The sequence below is a fragment of the Eumetopias jubatus genome, unplaced genomic scaffold (assembly GCF_037043125.1).
Source record: "Eumetopias jubatus isolate StellerSeaLion01/CBP00866 unplaced genomic scaffold, mEumJub1_p1.0 scaffold_12, whole genome shotgun sequence".
Classification (NCBI taxonomy): domain Eukaryota; kingdom Metazoa; phylum Chordata; class Mammalia; order Carnivora; family Otariidae; genus Eumetopias; species Eumetopias jubatus.
This window is the reverse complement of record NW_028274818.1, coordinates 71,175,494-71,201,064: the sequence shown is the minus strand read 5'-3', so window position 1 is coordinate 71,201,064 and position 25,571 is coordinate 71,175,494. Positions and strand designations below refer to the sequence as shown.

At 55.9% G+C, this 25,571-nt stretch overlaps 2 protein-coding genes across 8 annotated transcripts in view; both read right to left on the bottom strand.

The window, feature by feature from the left end:
- The window catches only part of PDPK1 (3-phosphoinositide dependent protein kinase 1), a 77,764-nt gene extending 68,991 nt beyond the window's left edge, over window positions 1-8,773 (bottom strand). Inside the window, exon 1 of one of the 2 annotated variants that reach the window (XM_028111945.2) lies at window positions 8,215-8,773. In XM_028111945.2, the coding sequence (XP_027967746.1) occupies window positions 8,215-8,241 (27 nt within the window). In that variant the 5' untranslated portion in view covers window positions 8,242-8,773. Of the gene's footprint in view, window positions 1-5,530; window positions 5,663-8,214 lie in introns of those variants that run through there. The other variant, XM_088017278.1, reaches the window with a different exon arrangement.
- A 6,720-nt stretch (window positions 8,774-15,493) lies between these two features.
- On the bottom strand, window positions 15,494-25,541 carry AMDHD2 (amidohydrolase domain containing 2). 6 transcript variants are annotated; one of them, XM_028111894.2, is made up of 11 exons: window positions 25,335-25,541; window positions 25,011-25,147; window positions 24,796-24,935; window positions 18,384-18,438; window positions 17,996-18,208; window positions 17,825-17,913; window positions 17,600-17,744; window positions 17,419-17,526; window positions 17,169-17,237; window positions 16,178-16,279; window positions 15,494-15,737 (listed from the first exon to the last, which is right to left on the bottom strand). In XM_028111894.2, exons 1-11 carry the CDS (start codon window positions 25,445-25,447, stop codon window positions 15,649-15,651), a joined length of 1,260 nt encoding a protein of 419 aa, XP_027967695.1. In that variant the 5' UTR covers window positions 25,448-25,541; the 3' UTR covers window positions 15,494-15,648. The 6 variants fall into 6 exon arrangements, 3 of the variants coding, with proteins under 3 accessions (XP_027967695.1, XP_027967696.1, XP_027967697.1); XM_028111895.2 differs by having other exon boundaries at window positions 25,365-25,541; XM_028111896.2 differs by lacking the exon at window positions 16,178-16,279.
- Between the last annotated feature and the right edge of the window lie 30 nt (window positions 25,542-25,571).

Below are 25,571 nucleotides of genomic sequence, written 5' to 3'. Positions count from 1 at the left end.
CACAAAGAAGCTGACTGGTCAGGAAAGGCTTCACAGCCACCAGGGGGTAGTTTCCACTGAAGGGAATTTCTTCAGGCAAAGAGGAAGAGCCTAAAGAGGAGAACCTGGCAGCCCAGAACATCGTGGACACTATCCTGTATAGGCTGGGGAGAGGGCACCCGGCAGGGGCATCTGAGAAGGGACCCTCACTGAGGAGGAGCAAAGTGACAGGCCTTGAGAGGCTGGGGGAAGTCCCAGGAACACTGTTACCGGGGCACCCTTCCAGCAAATGCTCACTTCTCGATGCCCAGGAAAGAGGGACCCAGGAAGAAAGCCTGAGGTGTTTTGAGCCCCGCCAGGGGAGAGTGCACGACAAGAGCACAATGTGGCTGCCCCTCCAGGTGGCATCCCTTCCTTCACTGCATGGCAGCATCCGCAGCCAGGCCACAACGGAGTCCACACACCTGCTTCACACTGGGTTCAAGAGCACGGTCTCCCCCCCAGGGGGGCGGGAGGCCCTGTGCTCCCCATCTCTCAGAAACAGGGAGGGACAGCAGAAAAGTTAACTGCGAGCCCCATTCCTCACAGGTCACCACTACAGGTCAAAGCACACAACAAGAATTTCTGTAAGACTTCAAGCTTCCCTGCAAATCTTATCAGCCTTCTCTGACAGCATCCGATATACAGCTGTCGCTTTGAGATACAGCAGTACAATTAATTCCAAAAGAGAAAAACAGGTTGAAGAATGAGACTTTAACAATGAAATCATTGTAACAGCTAAGCTCTCACCCCGATGAATTCTGACTGAAATACTGCCGAGATGCACACACGCAGTCGTCTGCACGCAGCCTCTCGTCAGCCTTTCCAACGTGGACAGACCTGCCACAAGCTCCAAACATGCAGAAGACACAGACCTCCAGGACGAACCTCCCTGGCATTCAGACATACCTTCACACAACAACTTTAAACACTTGGCTTCCCTGAAGGCTGCAAGCTGATTCAAAGCACAGTGGCTGGTGCACTGGGCACCTGATCCTGTCTGTGGGGCCACCAGGAACTATGTGTCTACCTTCATCACGCCCCCAGACAACATTCCAAATGAAAACCATGCTTGTTTGGTCTTCCGTGGGCTGTGCAACAAGGCAGGGGCTGCTAGTGTAGGGCATGTCCCATCTTTTCCATAGGCAGACCGTGCAGTGCAGTCAGTTCTCCTTCCGCGGGCCTATGTGCAATCCAGCTATTTAAGCACAAACTTCCATCAATTGCCCTGATGAAGGATATGAAAGCCACAAACATAGATCCTTTATAGCAAACTACCTCTCCTAAGACATTCAAAATGACTTGGAATTTCTTGGGAGTAAAAAATCTCAGTTAAAATCAGGAAAATTTTCTACACTAAGGGGATGGAAACAGACTTTGTGCAGCTACGTAAGTGCAACCAAACACTGAAAGCAGACCAAGAACCACCACGAACCCAAAAAGGCCATTCTCCTCTAAGACATTATCATCAGAACGTATTTACCATTACTCTTGAAAAAATGCACTCTGCCTGTTGATTCAGCTAGAGACTGGATACACCACTGGTTCTAGATATTCAAACAACTTTTTTTTTAAGATTTTATTTATTTATTTGACAGAGAGGGACAGCGAGAGAGGGAGCACAAGCAGGGGGAGTGGGAGAGGGAGAAGCAGACTCCCCGCCAAGCAGGGAACCTGATGCGGGGCTTGATCCCAGGACCCTGGGATCATGGCCTGAGCCAAAGGCAGACGCTTAACGACTGAGCCACCCAGGCGCCCCCAAACAATTTTTTAAAGGGTCTGGTAACAAATGCGAGCCAGTTAAAGGCGACAGCACTGCTGAACAGGCCTGAACGATACATGTCCAAAACTTGGTTTCCCACAACACTTCCTCCCCCAGTGATTTGCCCTTTGAACCTGCCTTCAAAACAACTGCACTCCTCCCCCCTATGGCCGGCTGTCATCCAAAGGGCAGGCACAGAGCTTGCACACATCGGCCCTGGCCCTCGCACCTGCTGAGGGAGTCATTTCAGCATCAAGTGTTCCTCAGCAGCGCGTGGGGTTCCAGCAAAGTCCATTTCCCTAGAAGACACTCCTTAGGAAGAGACAAAGTATAGTGCCAGGGAAGGTTCTCCACACTCCTTCAACTCAGAGAGGACTGGGCTTCTCACCCCATTTCTGCAGCAATTCCCCATTCATCAGACCCTTGCCTACATGCACCCAAACCCGTCAGGCGGGTCGGGACAAGAGCATAGAGTGAAAAGGACGACACGCCCAGGAACCACCTTTTCTTCATCCCCCAAGCTGTGCTAAGGCAGCGGAGAGGCTGAGACCTGCTTTGAAGAGCTCTCTGCGACAGGCTGCTGCTGCGATCCTTCCCACAAAACGCTGTCAGAGAACCACGCAAACCTCCACTTCCACCTCTTAGTACAGGGACCTCGCCCTGCCAGCTCCCAATTGCTGTAGGGGTGTCACAGGAACAGAAATACAACACACCGCAGAAGACTCCTGAGGAGAAGAGGCCCAAAAAGGAGTGTGGAAATCAGAACCCACTTCCTTCCATGTTGCCCACTTTCCCAGCCGCCTTCCCGCCCAGATGCAGCCACCCTTGCAAAAGCTAGAACCACCCTACCTAGAGTGTGAGGGGAGCCGCTCTGCCTGATCTCCCATTTTACCTTTAACAAAATCTCTGCACAGTTCTTGTTTCCCAAAGGGAGGACTCCAAGCCTCACGCATTCAGAATATCAGCACTCAAATACAGATGAAGCAGAGCCTCTTTCCAAACAGCTGCTTTCTGACAGCGTGAGGCTGAAACAGGCTCCAGGGGTCACAGAGTTCAGCCATCTGCCCAAAGAAATAAATAAGCGGGCTGTCCTTCCATGTGAAGATGTCTCTCCTGCCTCCAGCACAGCAGAGTCCAGACGTTCAGGCACAACCCCCAGGGAAAACGTTCTGGGCAGTGGCACCACGGACTTCCTCAAGCCAAGTGCCGCACTGAGCCGCCCAGCAGACCCTTCCTCAGGGTGCTCCCCACGTGAGGGGGCAGAGTGGAGCCCAGGCCCCTGCCACCACTCAGACACGGATTCACACTGTTTACCAAGCGGATACTTAACTTACCCGCATCCCAGTTTCCGCATCTGTAAAATGGGAAGGACACCTACCTCACACAGCACTAGTAACAGAAATCAAGCAACATGGGGTGAGCTATCTGGAAAAGTGCCTGCTTCTAAAGTAAGTGCTCAAGAAATGGTTCCTCCAGCCTCTGGCCCACCTACAAATCAAAGGAGACTAAACCAATTTCAGATTTCATTTGTACTACTCCCCCTGTTGGCTGCACAGGCTTAGAGAAACGGGAAAATTTAATAACGGGGATGGGGGCTTCTCCACACAATGCCACCTTAAAAATCTAGATGCAGGGATGTCTGGGTGGCTCAGTCGATTGAGCATCTGCCTTCAGCTAGGGTCATGATCCCAGAGTCCTGAGATCGAATCCTGCATCAGGCTCTCTGCTCAGCGGGGAGCCTGCTTCTCCCTCTCCCTCTGCCTGCCCCTCCCCCTGTTCGCACACGCTCTCACTCTGGGACAAATAAATAAATAAATAAATAAATAAAATCTAGGTGCAAACCCACTTGAACGATGCATATCTGACCGTCTTCAGGTGAAAAGCCAATATTAGAGGCAACGCCGCCATCCCTGAGAAGAAATATGGCCAATTCTCACACGGGGAGGGAGAGAATCTAGCTGAAGACACAAAAGCCTTGTTCCTCTCACTTCCAGACAGAGAGGTCTCTCCTTCATAACGCGATTCATTTGCTCTCACTGGATTCCAGCATTTTTGCCCTAAAAAGATGACTTATGCAAAGAAAACTCCAGATGGGGCGCCTGGGTAGCTCAGTCGTTAAGCGTCTGCCTTCTGCTCAGGTAGTGATCCCAGAGTCCTGGGATGGAGCCCGGACTCTCTGCTCGGCGGGAAGCCTGCTTCTCCCTCCCACTCCCCCTGCTTGTGTTCCCTCTCTCGCTGTGTCTCTGTCAAATAAATAAATAAATAAAATTAAAAAAAAAAAAAGAAAGAAAACTCCAGATATCCAATGCCCATTGTGTGGAACAACCAAGACCACAAGGAAATGTGCTCTTTGCCTCTTGTCATGATCTCCACCCAAGTACACACCTTACACTGCAACAGCACCGCTGTATGGGAAGTTCATTTTACACACTTCCATGATTGTCATCACCCCCGGCCTCCACTGAGTCTCGCCAAGAAGCCCAATTCGTGTTTTTGCCTGTTAGCCCAGACACCCCAGAGTACAGCCACATGTCGCAACAGTCAAAGACAGCCCCTTCGCCTTTCACCATTTTCTCAACTGAACAGGTCCTCTTACGACTCTGGATCGTCACCCATCTCTACAGTGTTCTTAACCTGAAGTCCATGGATGAGGTGCAGAAGATTCAAGAACCTGGTAAGGTAATTACAAAATGCAGGGTAATTCAGTGTTTTTCTCAGGAGAGGATTTATACCTTCCACCAGATTCTCAAAGGGGTTCGAGACTCCCCAAAAGGCTTAAGAACCGCTACTGCAAAGCTGTATGCTGAAAAACAACGAGTCAGGTAAGTTTCCTGGATCTTCATTCACTTAAATGATTTTGATTTGTCTTTTGAACCAAATTTTGCAAGCTGTGTTGACATTCTTCCATCACCCACTTTCATAGTCGCGCCCAAGGTATAAATCCTGAAACCATCTTTGCGACTTCAAAACTCAAACACGGGGAAAACATCAAAACGCCAAGGATACTTTTAACAACAGGAAAAAAAAAAACATGGAAACACTAACGATACTTTTAAGCAAAACATTTCACCCAACAAGTGCTTTCCTTTTTCTTTTCCCCTGCAATCCCTCCTCGGGGTCACGATCACTCTCCCCTCGGTAGCAGGTTCAAGTTCGACCTCCCTGGGGCTTCCCACACTTGAAACCAGTGCTGGAAAAGAGCCCCAAGGCAGGAAAAGCACCCAATGCCGCTCCGCCGGGCCGGGAAAGGAGTCTACCAGATTCCACCCTAACCGTGAATTTGGGGGGAGCCTGGAGCATCAGGTGCTGTGAACAAGAACTCGTCCCTCCCGCTTCCCTGCGGCAGAGGCACTGGGACCCCGTTCCAGGTGAAGGCCCAGGATGGTTCCTCCGCAGACGGAATGAAAGGTAACCCCGGAGGCTCAGCTCCAGGCCGCGGCGCGCCGAAAACAAACTTTCCGAGCACTTCCACCGCGACAAGCCAGTGACACCTCCCCAGCCTCCCCCGCCCTCCGCGCGTCTGTCAGCGCCCCCGCCGGGCAGGCGCCCGCCGCGCCGGGGCCCGGGCTCCCCGCGGCGGCCGAGAGGCGCCCTCACGAAGCCCGCGGTCCCCGGCCCGGCCGCCCGGCCGCAGGTGAGGCGCCGCCCGGCCCTGGGGACGCGGGGCCGCCCCGCCTCGCCGGGCCCCAGCGGCCGCCGCGCTTGCCTGGGTGACGGGCCGCCGTGCCCGGGCGGCCGGCGCGCACTCACCAGCTGGCTGGTGGTCCTGGCCATGGGCCCCGCGTCGGCGCGGGCACCTCCCCCGCAACGCTGCGCTGCTCGGCGCCTCCTCAGCGTCCTCCTCCCAGCGGCGGAGCCCCAGCAATGGCCGCCCTCATCCTGCGCCCGCCCCGCCGCCCGCCGCCCCCGGCTCCGCCCCGCCCCCGCGCGACGCCGGGCGGGACTTCCGCCGCGCCGCCGCCGCCGCCGCCCGCGCCCATTGGCCGCGCCCGCCGTCCCTCCGCCGCGGCTCGGCCGGCCTCGCCGGCGCCCCCGAGCCGCATTTCCGGGTTGGGGCCCGGCGGGCGGGAGCGGCCCGGCCCCGCCTCAGAGGTGGGGCGGCCCGCGCGAGCCAATCTCGGGGCCGCAGGGCGGGACCGGGCGGGAGATGCGGGGGGGCTGGGGGGGAAATCTGTCATCCCTGGGGCCCACGGGGGAAACTGAGGCTCGCAGGGGCGCCGAGCTGGCCAAGGTCACGCCCGAGGCAGCGGCGGGGCTGGGCTCCCACGCGTGGTTGGGATCGGGAGCCGGGCTCTGCGCAAACGACAGACGCAACTTCGCTGCTTAGGAAACTGACCAGTGTTCACGGACGGAAATTTGGGCTATAAAATCCAATTTATAAGGCAGAAAACAATCCCATGGCATCACTGCTGATAGTCGCAGGGACACTTGCAGAACTTTTTTCTTTGCTTATGGTTTTGTGGATTTTTTTGTAGTCGTTACTGTTGATGAGATGTTGAATTTTCTTGTAGTTGTTAATGATGATGGTGTTATTGTTGGTTTTTGTGCTTGTGGTAAAGTAGACATAAAATTTACTACCTTAACCATTCTATCATCTGCCATGTGCACAGCTAAGTGGCATTAAATGCATTCACACTGTTGTGTTATGACCATGCTGTTTTAAACAAAATCACAATCATCTTTGTTACCTCAAGGTTGCATACTTTTAAATAACCTTTTTTTCTATTTCCAAAAGAAATACGTATTTATTTTGAAAAATAACAGTTTAGACAATACAGAGGATAATTAGATAAACGAATCCATAAGCCCACTAACTAGAATTCTTGAACAGCAGGGATAGCTACTAACATTGACCCAGCTCTTATTCCTTTTTCTTTTCTTTCTTTTTTTTTTTTTTTTTTTGGTTTAGCACTTATTCTTACTAAAGAATTTTCATGCCTATGGGCACCTGGGTGGCTCAGTCAGTTAAGCGTCTGCCTTCAGCTCAGGTCATGATCCCAGGGTCCCAGCTCCCTGATGCTCCGAGGGGAGGATGCTTCTCTCTCTCCCCCTCTGCTGCTCCCCCTGCTTGTGCTCTCAAATAAATAAAATCTTTTTTAAAAAATAAAGATTTTTCATGCCTGATGTCTAAGTAAGCATCCCTGCTAGTGTGGCCCCTGTTTTTGAAAGGGTGAGGAAGCTGAGGCACAGTGCAGTTCTATAACTTGCCCTGGGTCTCACAGTGCCAGAACCAGGATCTTGATACCCATATGCCAGAGGCTATGCTTTGACCATTAGGCTCTACAGCCTCTGTTTGTCCAAGCTTCCAGTGTTCTGTACATGGATGCACCTTAAACAACAGTCGAAACGGTAAATATAACTCCTATTCCCCAAAAGGGCTTCTGCGGTTTGGATACTTTTTTCACTTAGCAATGCATCATCCAGCATCCCGTACAGTTCTGCTGACATGTGACCGCCATCCTCCCCCGTGGTGAGGGCTGCGGAGGACTCCACTGGAGGCCACCTATAGCTTATAGATCCACGTACTTGATTGAGCTCCCTCCTGACACTGAACTGGTTCCGGACTTCTTCCTCATTAACAAGGCCCTGCACTCAAATTCAGGCACACCTTTATTTATTTCCTTAGGATAAATTCTCAGCAGATGGAACTGCTGGGCCAAAGTACAGGGATCCCTCTCGGGACTTTTGATACAGGGTGAAAATTGCCAACTGGCTACCCCACTCTGGACACTAACCCTCAGTGAACACAAAGACAAGGTCAAGGTAGATACCAGCTCTTACCACCATGCCAAGCCACATTCAACACTCAGTAACACTGAGAACATTATCCTACGTCATAACCCTTAGTACATATTAAAAGCACATCTGATTTTGCCCACAACAGCCCTGCAAGCAGGAGGTTAACTATGACCATCTCCCTCTTTCACATGAGAGACCTGAGGCTTTGGTGCCCTGCCTACTCTCAATCGTATAGTAGGTCACAGAGCACAGAACTCAAAACCACCCCTGACCAACAGCAAGGCTCTGCTCTTGGCACTGCACCCAACTGCCTCCCAACAAACCCTTCTTTTGTGTTTACTGTAGCCTTTACAAAGTAATGACAACTTGTCCTCAGAGAACGCTAACCATTTTTTAAAGATTTATCTTACTTCTCATCACAACCCTAGGAGATACTTAGTATTATCATCTTACGTGTGAAATTTGCCAGACCGTACACTAAATGCAGTTGCATATAAATACATAGATCTAGAGTCTAAGAAAAGATATGTACACACAAACATGAAGAGTGACCTTTCTCACAAAGTTACTAAAGGATGTGCTCCACCAAATGATGGAGGAAACCAAGAAAGAAGAAGACATGAGATTCAGGAAATGGGAAGGAACAAAACACACACGAAGGTGAGGAAGGCAAGTCCCAGGATTTGTCCACTTACCAAGTATGGATTCAGTCTCCACTCCATACCAGGCACCGTGCTAGACGTTGACAATTCCCTGGCGAGAAAAACACAAAAATCTCTGCCCTCGTGAAATGCCACAGGCGGGAGGCAGGGTGGGGGAGACAAATGAATAAGCAAATCTTCCCCGATGTTAGAAGGCTGTTAGTGCTACAGGGAAGAAAAAATCAGCGGGGCCTCAGGAGTGCCTGGGGGAAAGGTGCAATTTTAAATGGATAATGAGGAGAAATCCCAGGATAAGAACAGGGAGCACACAGACCCAAGGGAAGCAGGCTTTGGAGGGCTCCAGAAAGAAGCTGAAAATGATAGATCTCTCATGGCTTTCGCCACATAAAAAACTGAATTAAGAAGCTGACAGAGAGGCAAGAAAACTCCAGAGGTAGAGCCCTATCAGGAAGGAAGCAAAATCACCGTTCACTAGGCGCCTCACTCTTCTCAGCTGTGAGGGATATTTACAGTCATAATACAGATGCACGGATTCAACCAGTAACCATTCTCCTCTACCTCGGAAGGAGGAGAGGGGGTGTGAGACAGCTGAATCCTCACCTCTTCTAACAGACAAGCACTAGGTAATGGCTGTAAGTGATGAGTCCAGACATAAAGTGGGAGAATATTCGTTAGAAAGATAGACACACACAGCAGAAAGAACATTTAAACCGGTAGTAAGTGGGATGTGAGGAGGGGGGAGAGGTGAGGCACCGGCTGCTGTTCTGCGTTACAAGCCTTTTTATTTCTATTTTATTCTTTATTTTTATTTATTTATACGAGAGAGAGAGAGAGAGAGAGAGAGAGAGAGAGGGAGAGGGAGGGAGTGCACACAAGCAGAGGGAGAGGGAGAAGCAGACTCCCCGCTGAGCCAGGAGCCCGATGCGGGGCTCGATCCCAGGACCCTGAGATCATGACCTGAGCCGAAGGCAGACGCTTAACGACTGAGCCACCCAGGTGCCCCTACAAGCCTTTTTACAACTATCTGGCTTCTTAAACATTGATGCAAATAAAAATTAATAAAGTGGGTGTAACTTCCTCCCAGAGATTCTAAGAAGCTCTCACTCACGAAGGTAAAACTGCAAGAATGTTCGTGACGGCGTAACTTTAACCTGAAGCAAATAACAAGAGAAAAAGAACCAAAATACTTATGAACAAGAGAATGGTAAAATAAATTATGGTACGTTCATTCTGGAGAATTCGATGCAGCTACTGGAAAGCAGAGGGTAAAGGTCTAACGGAGAGAGTGAAGGTAAAGAGGCAAGTCACAGAATACGAACTGAACTGAGGTCTTCAGCTCCCCCCCCCACCCCGCCCCGAGTCCCTCACACCGAAGCAAGACCGCGTAGTTCTTCGGGAATTCAAAGACCAACAGGGAGGGGTAAAAACTGAGAGGAACAAAGTCTGTAGGGAATACTAGAGCCACCCCCCCCCCCCCCCGAGCAGCAGGTGGGGCAGGCATCCTCTGTGGCCTCAGGGGAAGGTGTGAGGGGAGAGGGGCAGGCTGGAGGCCTGCGGAAAGCCGCTGAGCAGGCAGTGGGGGCAGGGCAGGGAGCAACCTCAGAAAGAGGAACGAGAACAGTGCTCAGTTCTCATGGGGCCTCGATGGCAGCCATTGTGCAAGCCAAAAGCCAGGCCAGGCCACCCCTCTCACCTAGCGAGAGGCAGGGCACCCCTGCCATGGGTCAGGTCTGGCTGCGGATCCCGGGACGGCGGGCAGGAGGGGACATGGACTCACCTGGCCCACACAGTTCACGGGCACCCTGGCTGGAGAAAGAAGAGGGACAGCCCCTGGCTCTTATCTCTCCTTTCCCTGCCCAGTGCTTCTGTCACTGGCCAAGAATGCGATGCTTTGCTTGACATTGTGAGGTCATGTTCCACCCGAGGAGGAACAGGAGGATGCCCATAACCACCCTGGGAGAGGCTGAAAGGCTGCCCTATGTATATACACAGCTTGTGGGGGGCGGTCAGCCCTGTGCTCCACATGGCCTGTGGCATTTCACCTGTGCCTCACTTACTGTTCTAAGTGCAGTGGCCCAAGGGAGGGACCCCAGCTTCACAGGCAATGGAACTTGCCCAGCATCACACAGCTAATGTGTTAGCCACACAGTCCTGTGTAACAAATTATCCCCCAACTCAAGAGACCTCAAGCAACAAACATTTACGATCTCATGGTTTCTGTGGGTCAGGAACCCAGGAGCAGCTTGGCCTCGTGGTTCCGACTCAGGGTCTCTTAGGAATTCGCAGTCGAGAGAGTAGGGAAAGCTAAGCCATCTAAAGGCTTGACTTGCGGTGGGGAGGGGCACCCTGGCGGCTCCGGGGGGCTATGCATCCAACTTTTTTTTTTAACATTTTTTTAAAGATTTGTTATTTATTTGAGACAGAGAGACAGCTAGAGAGAGAGCATGAGAGGGGGTGAGGGTCAGAGGGAGAAGCAGACTCCCCGCTGAGCAGGGAGCCCGACATGGGACTCGATCCCAGGACCCTGGGATCATGATCTGAGCTGAAGGCAGACGCTTAACCTACTGAGCCACCCAGGCGCCCCAATACGTAAATCTTAAAAAAAAAAAAAAAAGAGAGAGAGAGAGAAAGTTGCCAAAGCCAATAATTTCCAAGCCACCTGGGGAAATATCTTCTCATATAAATTGTGCTACATGGAAAAAAATATTTTAACTAAACTGGGAGACAGGAAACAGAAAGTTGCATCAAATCTCAGGTGAGGGGCGCCTAGGTGGCTCAGTCGGTTAAGCATCTGCCTTTGGCTCAGGTCATGATCCCGAGGTCTTGGGATCGGGCCCCCGCATTGGGCTCCCTGCTCCGCGGGGAGCCTGCTTCTCCCTCTGCCTCTGCCTTTCTCTTTCTCTCTCATGAATAAAAACAAACAAACCAACCAACCTCAGGCGAGTAACCTTCCCTCCCTAAGTCTCAACTTCCCCAGCCGTAAAATGGGCGGATTCCAAAAATTGGTCAAAATCCCAAAGACTGAAAACATCCAGTGTTGATAAGCATGTAGGGAAAGGAGCACCTTCGTACCCTGATGATAGGGATGTAGTATCTCCTTTAGACCTAGGCAGTAGGGAGCTGTGGCCCAGGCCCCTCTCTCTGGATGAGGAAGCAGGCAGAATAACAGCCCCACCAGAAATGACCATGTCCTGTTCACCCAATCTGTGAATATGTTACATCACACAGAAAGAGAAGATGATGGTTGTCAATAAGCTGACCTTGAAAGAGGCAGATTATCCGGGATTATCCAGCTCGGCCCAGTGTAATCACAAGGGTCCTTAAAAGATAGAAGAGAAGGAAAGTCAGAACCTGAATGAGGCAACATGAACAGCACGACTGGCCAGCACTGGCTTGGGCAAATGCAAGAGACCACGAGAAACAACCAGTGTGGGCAGCATCTGGAAGCTGGGAACGGAAGAACCCCCCCCCAACTTCTAGGGAGAACAAGGCTCTGCCACCACTTTGATTTCAGCACACTGAGACCTATTTCTGACTCCCACCTCCAGAGCTATAAAATAAATGTGTGTTCTTTCGAACCCCTAATTTGTGGTAATTTGTTACAGGAACACGAGAAAACGAATACACGAAAACCCGGAACCCAAAGGGCGTAAAGGAGCGCCCACACCGGGTCCCCTCCGGCCTCCTAGACACGCTTGGGCATCTGGGGCCCCAAAGCTCCCTGCCCATCACTGCATGGTCCCTCCTCCTCGGGGCCGCTGGGGTGGGGGGCGGGGCGGGGGAGAAACCCGACTGGTCCACGCTGGGATCTGGTTAACGTTATGAAACATCCATCTTACAGAAGAACACTAGGGACCTTGTTCAAGTACAGAGACATTTCCACGTGTCCCCACCCAGGCAGCTTTCCGTTTCAGGCTGCTTAACTAAAAAATAGTTACTAGCAGAGCAGTATCAAAAATACAATTCCAGTTTATAAACAAACCAAAACATAAACGTAGGGCAAGGTATGTTGGATCACGTTAGAAGAAGCACACCAAGCTCTTAATGGTGCAGCAGTGGGAGGCAAACAAGACTCAGGGCCATCGCTCCAGGCACGGGGCTGCATGGGGACGACAGGGGGCGAAGGGGGTAAGCCGTAGGGGCCAAGCGGAGCCGCCCTTTGCCCACCCTCCCAGTGCCACACCCCCTGCTGTACCCACCCTCTCCCGCACTCCCGACCCCGGACACGCTCCGAGCTGGGGCGAGGCTGGGAGAGACAGTGGAAGGGGGCCGGCGGGGAGCCCACACCCTACTCCCCAACGCCAACAAGGGCGGGGCGGGGAGAGGAGGCTTGGGGCGCAGGGGATGCACAGGGCGGCGATGGGGAGGAGGGGAGCGGTGGGGCGGGAAGGCGCGCAGAGAGGCGGGCGGACCGGGGCGCAGTGGGGTCCGCAGCGCGCGGGGGTCACTAGGCCCCCGGTTCCCCTGCAACCGCCGGGCCCCGCCGTCCGTGACTCTCGGCTCCGGATCGGTCCCTTAATCCGGGACAGGGTGAGAGGCGGACGCGCCCCCGAGCTGCTCGGCCGCTGCGCGTCGCTGCGCACGGCAATCCTGATTGGCCCCGGCACGGGCCCGCCCACCCTGACTCCGCAGAACCCGTCCCCCAGGGAGGAACCCCTCCAGCAGCAAGCCGTAGACCCGCGCGCCGCAGCTCTTACCCGATCTCTGGGTCCGCCTGGACCCGGCGCCTGGGCCGCGGGCCAGGCCCGCGGCGGACAGGCTCGAGCCGGAGTCACCGTGCACCGTGCACCGCAGTTGATACCGTCTCCCCCCACACCCCCAAGCCGGTTTCTCCGGTCTGGACCACCCAGATTCTCCGGGGCCCGTCAACCCGACCAGGAGACCGAGGCTTCGGAAGGTACGCCTCAGCGCCTGGATTCGAACCCGCGTGCACTCGGCGCAGTCTGGGGCCCTCAAGTGGACGCTTCCGCAGCTCCCAGGCACGGCCGCCAAGGGGCCCTCGTCCCACTCCGCGGAGTCACGAGGCGCCAGCCCCGGCACAGGGTCCTAGCACCATCGGGCCCCCTGGTCCTCCCACTCACGTACAACACAGAGCAAGCCACGAAGGTGCGGGTTGCACGCCAGGTCACCTCCCCGAGGATCCCACCCCAGCTTCCCCACTTCAGTGAAAAAGTCACCCCCACCTACCAGTGACTCAGGTACACCCATAGCAGCCTAGTCTACACCAACACTAGAGCATGACTGTCTCCTCCCCCCCCGCCCCCCCACCCCGCCTCACCTGTCTCCAGCCCCACTGCCACCCTACAGCCGGCCCCTCAGTCTCCTTGCTGGGGCTCTAACTTAAAATGGCAGCACATCTTGTTTAAATCCTTGCAGCCTCAGAATGAAGAAGTGGAGTGCTCGGTGCCAGGCTGGAGAGGATGGGGGACAGGGCCAGCACCTAGAGGGACCAGAGCTTCTCCTGGGGTGGTGAAATTCTGCGGATGACAGCGGTGATGGCTGCACCCCTTTCCAGCGAGGGTGCCGCTGGATCTTCGTGGGGTAGTTTCCCCGTGCCTGGAGTGCTTTTCCCAACCGGCACGGGTGCCTCACCCCTGCTGATCCCGAGTTCAACTAGCACTTCCCAGATTCTCCACCCAGAGAGGCAGCGTGGTGACAGGTTTAAGGGAGGGCCCCTGGTAGGGCGGCCAGGACAAACTGTAGCTCTGGTGCTCACCAGCTCCGGAATCAGGTGCCCGCTTCCCCATCTGAGAATGGGGATGACAAACTGGAAAACTCTAGATTTTTGGCAGAAAAGAATGGGCTCACGTTGGTAGTGCACTTAGAGTAAGGCCTAGCACCAAACAAGGCAAGTGCCCACCACTCAGCTTTGAATGTGTTTTGGAGACATTCATCTGCTCCCTCCAACCAGGGTGGAGCAGGTGGCTGTCTTCCAGGAGCTGCTTTGTCACCTGCTGGGCCTAGAAGTCCCTGCACCCCACGGGCATGTGGCCTGAGACCCAGGCCCCTGGTACCCCTGCAGGTGGCCTTTCCTGAGCCTTGCCTTACAGTGCTGGTTCTCCCCCGGCTGCTCACCCTCAAACACAGCCAGGACCCGTGGCCGTTTTTGTCACTTTGGGCCTGGAGACGCTTCCTGTAGTGTGCTCTGTGGCAGAGGCAAGGGGAATGGTGGCCAAGCCACACACCACGGCGTCCTGGGACACTCGCCTTCAACCTCTTATTCCAAGGACTATAGCCATGAGAAAGGGGGGAGGTGCTGCCCACCCCAGGACACGATGGGGGAGAAAGTCAACCCCAGATCTGGAACTACACCAACCCCTGCCATCCGACTCCCATGTCACGGCTGTCCTCAGGACCTGCACAGCTCCCCAGAGCCCACCTGCCCCATTAGCTGTCCTTCCCAGAGAACACAACAGCCCACGCTCCCAGGACCGAGGGGACATGGAAGGCTGTGGGATGACACTAACGGGCAAATAGTTGCAAGGCTCAGGACACTGGTGACCTCCAAGCTGCTCACGAGCACCAGGCAGGGTCACGCCCAGCTGTGCAAACACCAGGGTACAAGGGGGATCATCGTGCCCACCTGGGAGTAGGGTCAGAAGGGGTTGTTCAGAAAAAACACGCCAGGAAGCGGAGCCTTGATTATCCCAAGGGCTCAAAGAAGTAGGGCTGCGGGCTGGGCGAGGAGCAGTGGCCAGGGTCAGCTCAGGGGCCCTTGGCCACTGCTTCCTGCACTCACAGCCAGGCGAGCTGGGGTCCTGAGGCTGGCGTGCATGCCCCCTGAAGGCTGGGGAGGAGCACCTGGCACTGTGCCCAGGCCCGGCACTATGGCCCTGGCCCCCCTTTCCCCGCCCAACTCAAGGGTGCAGAGAGTGACCCCTGGGACATCCTCATGCAGTAGCCCTCTGAACCCTCCACGCTGCCCACCTGAGGCCCCTCCTACACCCAGCTCCTCCAGCCTCAGCTCCTAACTTGCCTGCACAGCCAATTCTCTCCTTGTTTAAAACCGCAAGAAGTACCCTTTCCCCTCAGTCCCCTGACACGTGAACTTCTGAAGCTAACTGCACTCTGTCCCCAAGCCCCTACCCGTCCACTTCCCAACCTACAGCCCAGGACTTCCCCACCCACCCTCCAATCATTTCCAACCAGCACCTCTGCCTGTGGGTCTGCAGGCCTCAGACAGGAGCCTCCACAGAGCTGGGATGAGCCAGAATCCAGCCACTCCCACTCCCAACCCACCCCCCCCCACCACCCAGACAGCCACCAAGGTGACGGCGCCCTGCTTTGAAGCAACACTCGGAGACCAGACAAGTCCCTGCTGGGCGCATGTTTATCCAGCTGCCTCCTGAGCGGAGGCCTCCACCTGGGGCAGGGCGCCCAGTCGCTCCCTGGAGACCAGCTCCTCCACGGCTCAGCCCTGACCGCGTCCAGCTAAGGCTGGGCATCCTTTCCGGCTGTGGTCCTCGGTCACTGCCTGGCCTCTTCCGCCTGCCACACCAACTCGCCCGAGATGTAGGTGGCCCGCACGTGGAGAGAGTCATCGAGCACCACGAAGTCTGGGTCAGAGGCGGGTGGTGAGGTGGCGGCAGGAGTGGGTGGGCCCACTGCCACCCCAACCCCCAGCCAGCTTCCAGGAGCTTCATCACCCCTAAGAGAAGCTCTGTTCCCCACCCCACCCCTGCCCAGGAGCTGGTGGGAAAACTGAAGCCTGCAACACGATTTGAACAGGGCACCCCAACCCATTGCAGGCTGGCCAAGGTCCTGGAGCCAGTATTCCTGGCAGTAGGGCACAAGGGACAAAGGCCCCAGCAGCCCCTCAGCCGGCCTTATTCCATACACCAGAAAGCCGGCCTGATGGGGAAAAGGGCCCAGGCTGAGGTTAGTGGTGGGCAAGGCCATCTGGGCACAGGGAAGATTACACCTGCCCTGGCACTGTCCCAAGTCCCTGGGAGCTCCCAAGTCTTCAGTGGCCTGGGCGCCCACATCAGGCCCTGACCTGCATCGGCCCCGAAGTCCAGGGTGCCCTTGTGCTTCTCCAGCCCCAGCAGCTGAGCGGGGTGCAGGGACGCAGCCTCCAGGGCCAACTCCACACTGCAGCCTGCTCAGGGCACATAACTGGGTAACTATCCCCCATCCCAGCTCAGCCAGCAGCCCCTCCCCCACCTCACAGCCCCAAGCTCCAGTCTGAGGACACTGCTGGGGACCCTTTCCCTGCTCTCTCACCCATCCCAGCCCGGCAGGCCTCCCGTCCTCACAGACACTCTGGATCCAAAGGCCTGCAAGCCCCTCCTCCTTTGAGGTCCCAGGTAGAGAACCCCCACAAAGAAGCAGTAGCCTGGGCCATCGATGAAACCACCTGGTCTTGCCTTTCTATCCCTGCTACCCCTCAAGAGGTCACACGACTAAACCCCATTCATTCTGTTCCCCACATCACCCCCCCAGCTACCAGGCCAAAGTCATTTCCCGCCTCCTGGCTTGTCTCCCTGCTGCTCTAAACAGCACGCTGAGCCCTGAGGCCCCCCGGTGACACCCAGTCCCAGGGCACTACCAAGAATCCCACAGGACCTGGCCAACCACAGCCTCTGCCAGACACCCCTTCCCACCTCACCAACAACAGGCCCAGCCCCTTAAGAAGCCTGGAACAAAGCTCTGACCCCCACCTCATCTCCCTAGCTCTGGACCCATGAAGTCCCGTGCGCCCACAGGGTCTGAGACCAAGGCCCTTGCTGTGGGTAAGGTGCGGTCCATTCCCCTCGCGGGTGCCACGGCTTCACTTCCATCGCCCTGGGTCCCAGTCTGCCAGGAGTTCCCTGCAGGGGGATCTCGGCCACATTCCTGGTGCTCGTCCCCTGGGAACTCCGCCAGACGAGGGATGTGGGTGCAAGACTCTGTGCTTCCCTCTCACCTCTCCCAAACGCGGCTTCTGCCCTCTGTGCATGCGCACACACACAGGTGCACACCCCCACCCCCACGCCAGCCGCACTGACCTGTGGCCTGCAGGAAGTGCCGGACGCACACGTCCATCGGGGCTATGCTGCCACTCAGCGTCTTGGTGCCTTCAGAGCAGAGAGGGCAGGCTCTGGGGGACCAGAGGCCACCAGGCACGTGGTGGGGGGTCGGCAGTGGGCTGGGGGGGGAACAGCAGGCTGGCAGGGAACACCCAGATTCCTGCATCCCACAAGAGGCCGAGGGGCTGTTGTCGTGGGGGCAGTTGGCGGGGCCGAGAGGATCGCTCACCTGCCACGTAGGCTGTCAGCCCAACTACTTCCACCTCCTGCTGCCCCAGTGTGTGACGGCCGTTGCCCAAGCCCAGGGCAGGAACGGCGTCGGTGACCAACACCAGCCCTGCGGGAGGAAGGGGCCTTAGACCTACCCCGCGGCAGCTTCCCTGCTGCCCCCATCCTGCCCCGCCACTCACCCTGGGGATGGGCCCGGTGGGCAATGCGCAGGGCAGCAGGGTTGGTGTGCATGCCGTCAGCGATCATCCCGTAGAAGATGTGGCGGCCTGGTGGCAGCCGGTCACTGGTCAGGAGCCCCACAATCCCTGGGTCACGGTGGTGGAACTGGGCAGGGTTAGGAGGGAGCAGCTGAGCGACGGCAGGAGCCCTTGCGCCCGCCCATGGGACTTGGGGGGGTTACTCACAGGCAGCATGGCATTGAAGAGGTGGGTGATGAAGGTGGCCCCACACTGCACAGCTTCCTCCGCGGCCTGCAGGTTGGCCACCGAGTGTCCTGCATGGGGGACCTGAAATCAAACTACGCACCCAGCCCAGGAACCCCACGTGGGCCCAACCCTGGGGGCGGCCCCCCTCACCTAGGGACACACAGATGCCACGGGCCGCCAGTGCCCGTATCACCTCTCGGCTCCGGCCCAGCTCGGGGGCCAGCGTCACGATGCGGACGTTGTCCAGGGGCCCGTAGGTGGCCAGTACATCATGGAAGGCGTTGGCCTCAAAGGAGCGCAGGTGAGCTTCGGGGTGTGCACCTCGCTTCTCCCGGCTGATGAATGGGCCCTCCAGGTGCACCCCTGGGAGGAGAGGAGTGGATGGCTCCAGCACGCCTCCTGCCCTGCAGCCCCCACCCTGGCCCCTGTCACCTGCCCGACCTCCCTCCCCAGTTGGGCCTCTGGAGGGGGAGGGGCTGCCAACAGGTCCCCAAGGAGCCTCCCAGGGTGGGGGCAGGGAGAGGGGTCAGCCACTCACCGAGGACCCCTGCCCCATGGGGACCACCACTCTTCACAGGGATCTGAGGAAGGACCTGGGGGGAACCAGCTGTTAAAGCCCTACCCAGAGGTCACAGCCCAGCCAAGGTCAGAGATCAGCCCCCGATGGCCTTCCCTCAGGTATTAGAAGGGAGTCAAAGGCCCCCAACTGTGGTCAGGGAAAGCACAGCACTGGGAACCATCAGGACGTGGAGGAGCCGTGGGGGATGCACGGCCAGCTGCCTGCAAGGACCAGGACAGGAGGAAAGAGCTCCTGCGCAGAGGGCAAGCACATGGACAGAAGGCAACCCCGCTGCCCTGGCCCGTCCGGGTGGCCCCAGTCCAGGCAGCAGCTGGGACATAGTGGGTGGCATGCTCAGAGGATCTGGACCCAGACAGGCTGACGGGCCCGGCCTCTTGGGCTGCAGGACCAGAAGCAAGGCCAAAGGCATGAGGAGGCTGTGCACTCCAGACAGAGTGAGTGCAGAAGCAGGGGCTCAGTGGCCAGAGAGCTCGGTGCAGATGGGGCTGTGGGCTCGGGCATCAACGGCATGGCCGCACTGTGCCTGAGCTCAACACCATCGGGAAGGTCACTTGTGCGTTAACAGGCGCTCATGTGACCCACCTCGGAAGCAGACAGGCAGGCAGGCGTCCCAGCCCACACCTCCCTCAGGAAGGAACGTGGAGAAGGGAGTGGACGGGGAGCCCCGCAGGACAGCAGAGTCCATGGGCTGAGCTGCTGGACGAACACGCCAGCCTGCGGAGCTCCCCTGTTCCAGACAAGCTAAAGGGATTCGGAGGAGGCGGAAACCTCGTGTAACGCGCAAGACGAGAGAAGAGCAGAACCGTCCGGGGAGGCTGAGGAGCGATGCTGGGCAGACGCGGGCAGGCGCCCGTGGGGGACACGGCCAGCACATACACGCTGCGCTGCAGGCCTTTGGCCATGCCTGGTGGCTTGAGAAGTAGGGGGACCACAACCGACACGTCATCGAAGAGCAGCAGTGTCCCCACATGTGCCCGGCAAGCACCTGGAGAAGTAAACCAGGAGGTCTCCAGGAGAGAGGTGGGTCGAGACGCACACACCCAGCAATTAAGTGGAAGTTTACGCTCTTGACACGCTCAGCATGCAGCCAGTGAGGCCTGTTCTCGCTGAGTAGGGACCTCAACTAAGGGTGCCCCCAGGAAGCTCCGCAGGCTTGGGGCTCCCAGAAGCCTGCTGGTGCCCATCTCAAACAGAGCCAATAACTGAGGCTCAGAGCGGATAACCAAGGCTCAGCAGCAGCTCGGAGAAGCCTCCAAGGACACACGGGACAGACAGGGCAGGGCCGGTGGGCACAGGAGGACACGTGAGGAGAGGTCTTGCACCCATGAGACAAGAACGGAGCATCAGCAGGAAACATTCTGAGAAAGAAAGCAAGCTCTTCCAAGTTAAAACTACATGAGTGGTGAAGCAAAAAAACCCCAGAGAAGAACCGCAGAATAACAACGGAGCAAACAACAAGAAAGCAGAATCAGAGGAAGAATTAGAGAATCCATCCAGGAGGCCTAGCAGCAGAATGAAGGCTCCCAGAAGAAGACGACAGAGAACACAGTAGAAAATCACAAAGAAGTTATTCAAGACAAGCACCGAAAACCAGACTTGAGGCAGCTAGGCCATACTGCGGGCCAGCACTACAGATGACCTCCCCCCAGGCCCCACCTGGGTCCCCCTCAGGCTTCAGAACCCAGGGCCAAAAGGAAGGTTCCACAAGCCTCCAGAGGGAAGAAATCGGTCACGCACAAAGTATCAGAGGTCAGGTGGCTTCTGACTTCTCAGCAGCAACCCTGGCAGTTAAAAGACAACACAGCAACGCCTTTAAAATTCTAGAGCAAAGTCACTTCTAACATAGAACCGGAACCCAAGGGGCGCCTGGGTGGCTCAGACGGTTAAGCGTCTGCCTTCAGCTCAGGTCATGATCCCAGGGTCCTGGGATCGAGCCCCGCATCGGGCTCCCTGCTCAGCAGGGAGTCTGCTTCTCCCCCTGCTCATGCACTCTATCTCTGTGTCTCCAGCAAATAATAATAATAAAAAAAAAATCGTTAAAAAAAAAACTGGAACCCAATCAAGAGAGCAAAAACAGGGGCGCCTGGGTGGCTCAGTTGGTTAGGCGTCTGACTCTTGATTTCGGCTCAGGTCATGGTCTTGAGATCATGAGAGCCCCATGTCGGGCTCCATGCTCAGCAGGGAGTCTGCTTGGGGTTCTTTCCCTCTCCCTCACTTGCTCTCTAAAATAAATCTTTGGGGTGCCTGGGTGGCTCAGTCGTCAAGCGTCTGCCTTCGGCTCAGGTCATGATCCCAGGGTCCTGGGATCGAGACCCGCATTGGGCTCCCTGCTCCACGGGAAGCCTGCTTCTCCCTCTCCCACTGCCCCTGCTTGTATTCCCTCTCTCGGTATGTCTCTGCCAAAAAAATAAATAAATAAATAAAGTTAAATAAATAAATCTAAAAAAAAGAAAGAGTGTGTGTGTAAACACATTCTCAGGCCTTCAAGATCTTGAAAACTGCACCTCCCGTGACTCCTTTCTCTAGCGGAAGCCGGTAAATGTGCTCCAAAGTGAAGGCATAAACCAGCAAAGAGGAAGACCCAGGATGGGGGACAGAGGCCCAGCAGAAAGACGCGAGGGGACCCCCCCCCTCCAGGTGAGGGGAAGGGAGCTGCCAGGACAGCTTGGCCCAAGGAGGCCAGCAGCTGGTGCTGGGAAACGGGTCCCAGAGGCTGCCGCAGGAAGGCGACGCTGATGGAGCGAGCGCCTGGCGCATCCAGACGTCCCGAAAGAAGAGTGAGCCACTGGCAGGAAGCCTGAAGTTGAGTCACGAGATAAGGGAATGGAGCAAAGAGCAGGAATTCCAAGGAAAACACAACAGCCAGGTAAGAAAATGGGACCACACGGAATTCCCTTCACCCAGTCCTCCCGACTGATCTCCCCAAGACTGCAGGCGGCTATATGGGGAGGACGGGTGCATCCTCTGCTCCTCAGCTGGGAAGCAGACACACACATACACTACCCTAAACTGAGAAGTGAAAAAGGAGTACCAGCACGTACTCAGAGAGAGGAGAGCAAACTCCAAGAATCAGCCGAGCTGAAAGGGACTGTCTCTAGATGGGAGCCTGCGGGGGCAAAGGGCTGCGGGCTTTCCTAACAAGCCACGGAAAGGTATAAGTTCACTAAAGATTAAAAAAAAAAAAAGAAGATAAGATAACTGTTGAGATTTTCTAGAACAGATTTTTCCCCCTGAAACAGGTGGGCATGCGTGTCAGAGGCTGGGCAGCTCTGGAACACATCCCCTAGACCCCCTGCCTTCAGCCCGCCCATCTGTACAAAGGACAGCACGAGTCTGTTGCCCACATTTCCACCAGGAGACCCTGTTGTGATGAGCGTCAGGTTTCTCCAAAGTCTTCCGAGGGAGCTCAGCACGAGACACAAGGTTCTTGTGAGATGAGGGGGGTGGGGAATACCTCAACCCAAGGGGTGGGTGGGACTGTGGGTGAAGCCTTAGACTCCTGTCTTTGCAGGGAAGGCACCGTGTGGCACATTCTAGGGCGTTCTGCACAGGGTCTCCCCTGGGAATGACACACAGGGAGAGGGGACCCGCTCAATGCTATGCCCGTTGCTGGCTGTTCTCCCCACCTGGGCTCACATACACCACTCTCACTCCTGTAACCTCCCTCCAAGTCTCAAATTCAGAACTCGAAGTTCAAATGACATACTCAGGGTTTACTTCACACTTCAAAACAAAACAGAGTTTTACAAGGAAAAGCTAGAGAACACGGGGGCACCTCGGTGGCTCAGTTGTTAAGCGTCTGCCTTCGGCTCAGGTCATGATCCCAGGGTCCTGGGATCGAGCCCCACATCGGGCTCCCTGCTCCACGGGGGGCCTGCTTCTCCTCCCACTCCCCCTGCTTGTGTTCCCTCTCTCACTGTGTCTCTGTCAAATAAGTAAAACCTTAAAAAAAAAAAAAAGCTAGAGAATGCTAAATGGGGAGAACAGCATAAATGACAGCATGGAGGTAGAGAAAATGAGGCATGTTTCAGGCAGGAAAGCACAGGGTAAGGTCAAAGGATAGAGGGTGTGTGGGACCAGAGATAAAGGTCGGCCTGCCGCCTGAGGAGGTACTAGATCTTGGCGAAGCAGATGATGGACTTGAAGCCGAGAACAATGCAATCAAATCTTTCTCCTGGAAGACTATCAAAGTGTAACGCTAGAGAAGACCTCAGAAAAGGATCAGGTGGTCTTAGTGGACCAGAATGCAACGACAAAGGATCTGAGTAACTTCTGACAAAGAAGCAATACAGTTCGAGGGCGCCTGGGTGGCTCAGTTGTTTATGCGACTGCCTTCGGCTCAGGTCATGATCCTGGAGTCCCGGGATCGCGTCCCGCATCAGGCTCCCTGCTCAGCAGGGAGTCTGCTTCTCCCTCTGACCCTCCCCCCTCTCATGCGCTATCTCATTCTCTCTCTCAAATAAATAAATAAAATCTTTAAAAAAAAAAAAAAAAGCAATACAGTTCCGCGCAGTGTGAGGCAGTCCTGGAAGAAGATGGGTAGATGGAGGTGGGGAGATATCCCAGTGAACCGTCCTGTAGTCTCCTAGATGACGCCGGAATCAAATTTTCACATTCACTGCCCTCCACGACTACTTTCTGCTGCCCAAAGCCTTCATCCTGCAGGTGTTCATGGTGGATAACACATTCTAGCAAGAGGACACAAGCTAGAAGTCCCGTGTCCGGAAACCCCCTGTTCTAAATAAAAAGACCTCACCATCTGTGTGGCAATGGTCAGATGGGCTGTTAAAGGCATGGCCGGTGTATGGCCACACAGCAGAGCCAAAGAGGAGGCAACAGATAGAACAAGGCAAAGGCCTTCCAGGCAGACGGCTTGGAGGCAGGAGAGAGAACAGCCTAGAATGGCTGAAATGTGCCTAGGGAGAGGACCAAGGCTCAGGCAGGTAGGGAAAATATGCTCAGAAGGCTGGGGTTTACCCTGAGGATAAAAGGGAAGGGTTGGGGCTGAGTGAGGCGCTGAGCCCTGTACCTTGGGAAGGCCCCTATGGCAGGACTCAGAGCAGGGAGAGCACTTGGGAGACTAGGGAACAGTCACTAAGCCTCACTGGTGGGGCCCAGGAAGGGGGAGGACAAAGAACACAGAAACAATAAAGTGGGCATGTTCCTAGGTTCCAAGCATGGACAGATGACCAGGAGGGATAACACAGAACCAGGTGCTGGTTTCCAGCAGCAAAGAGAGCTTAGTTTTTAACATCTGACTCTGTGATGGGAGGCCTGAGGAAATTTCCCCAAAACACGTCCACAGTTGACAGTTTGCCAAGTGCTTAACACAGACCACACACAGTGCTGAGTACCCTAACCCCAAGACACGGACAGGATCGTCATGCTCAATTTAGACTTGAAAAAACAAAAGACCCAAAAACAACTAATGGCTGTCTCGAGTCCCCCAGCTGACAGATGAAGTTAAGGGGCCTGGACCAAACCCAAAGCCCACACCCGACCTCCCCCAACACCCAGCTTGGACTCTGTGTCCACACACCCAGGAGGGACTCCTGGACAGGTGATGTGATCGATCCATCATTGCAGTAAAGAACCTGTGCTGGAAAAAACCACCACCCCGGAACAAAGATGAAGGATTACAACCTAACTGCTACCCTCCTAAACTCAACTTGGGTAATGGAACAGCCACGCTTTTCAAAACTCATTAGGCATCAAGCAGTCCAGAGACATGAGGAACACAGCCTGCTCTCCAACAGTTCAGGAAGAAAGAACACCGTGCCCACAGAGAGCAGAAAACCCAACAATAAAACAAGGTAAAGAATAAAACCAGAGAACCCCCGTGGAAAATAAAGGAGAATGGGCAGATAAACAGGAGGAAGAAGTGGGAGGTGTGGGGGTAGATGAGAGCAGCACGGGAGGACGGACTGGGGAGGACGGACTGGGGCGGCAGGGCGGACAGTGGAGCTTCTTTCTGGAAACCACACTCACGGGAGTCACAGAGCACAGACAGGTTAGGGAGGATGAGCCTGCGAGCAGCTATGGATGTGGCAATCATGAAGTCCCAGGAACCGGTTTCTGGAGCCTGGAGCCGGCCAGAGGGCAGCGCAGAAAGGACGTGTAGCCAGGAAGACGCTGAGGCGACAGCAGTGAAGGCCTATGGGACAGCTGCAGAGGCAGGGAGACTCTCCCGCTGGGGGGGAACATCCGAATGAGAAAGCCTAGGGGCAGGGCCCCAGCCCCATATGGAAGAAGGCCAGCAGGTAAAGCCAGATGCTAGGACTAAGAGATGTCTGTGGGAACACAGATTTGAAAAATAAAGTACTGCTGCTTCCGGAGCCCCCTTTCCTTGAGACCAGGAGCCTGACCTCACCTTGTGATAAACCTCCGGTGGTGAGGTGACCAAGGTGGGGCAGAAGGAGGTGACTCCGTGCGACAAGATCCTCCGGGCCACCAGGGCGACCCCCGAACCCACGTCCTCCGTGGCCTGAGAGAAGTCAACGCCAAATCCACCTACAGCCAGAGAAGAAGGTCGCACGGTGCCCAGGCCACCTTCTCTGGGTCCCCACCCCGAGCCCTAGGCCGCACCGTTGATCTGCACGTCGATGAAGCCGGGCGCCAGGATGCAGCCCCCGCAGTCCCGCTGCTCATCCGCCACTCGTCGCTCCTCAAAAAACAGCTTCTCCGGGTCCAGAATGCGGCCTTCACGCACCCACAAATCCTCCCTGCGGCCAGAGCCGGGCGGGGGCTAAGATCGCCTATCCCGCACGCACGCTGCGTCCCACCAGAGCAGCTGCCGACCCCGCGCCCCACGCGGCCCCGGGTCCCACCCGAGCAGCGCCGGGCCGCGCATCCCGCGCCGCACCTCTGAGCAGCTCCCGGCCCCGCACCCCACCCGGCCCCGGGCCCCACCTGAGCAGCGCTCGGCCCCGCACCCCACACCTGAGCAGCGCCCGGCCTCGCAGGATGCGGCAGTTGGTGAACTGGAGCACCCGGGCCCGCGCCTCGTCCTGCCCGCCGCGCATCGTGAGCCACCCGAGCGGGCACTTGCCCGGAGCCCCACGGCCGAACCCCGCTCCCCGCGTACCCGGCCGACTGCAGGCCGCGGAGCTGCGCCGCGCCCACGTGACCCTCAGCTGACTGAGGCGT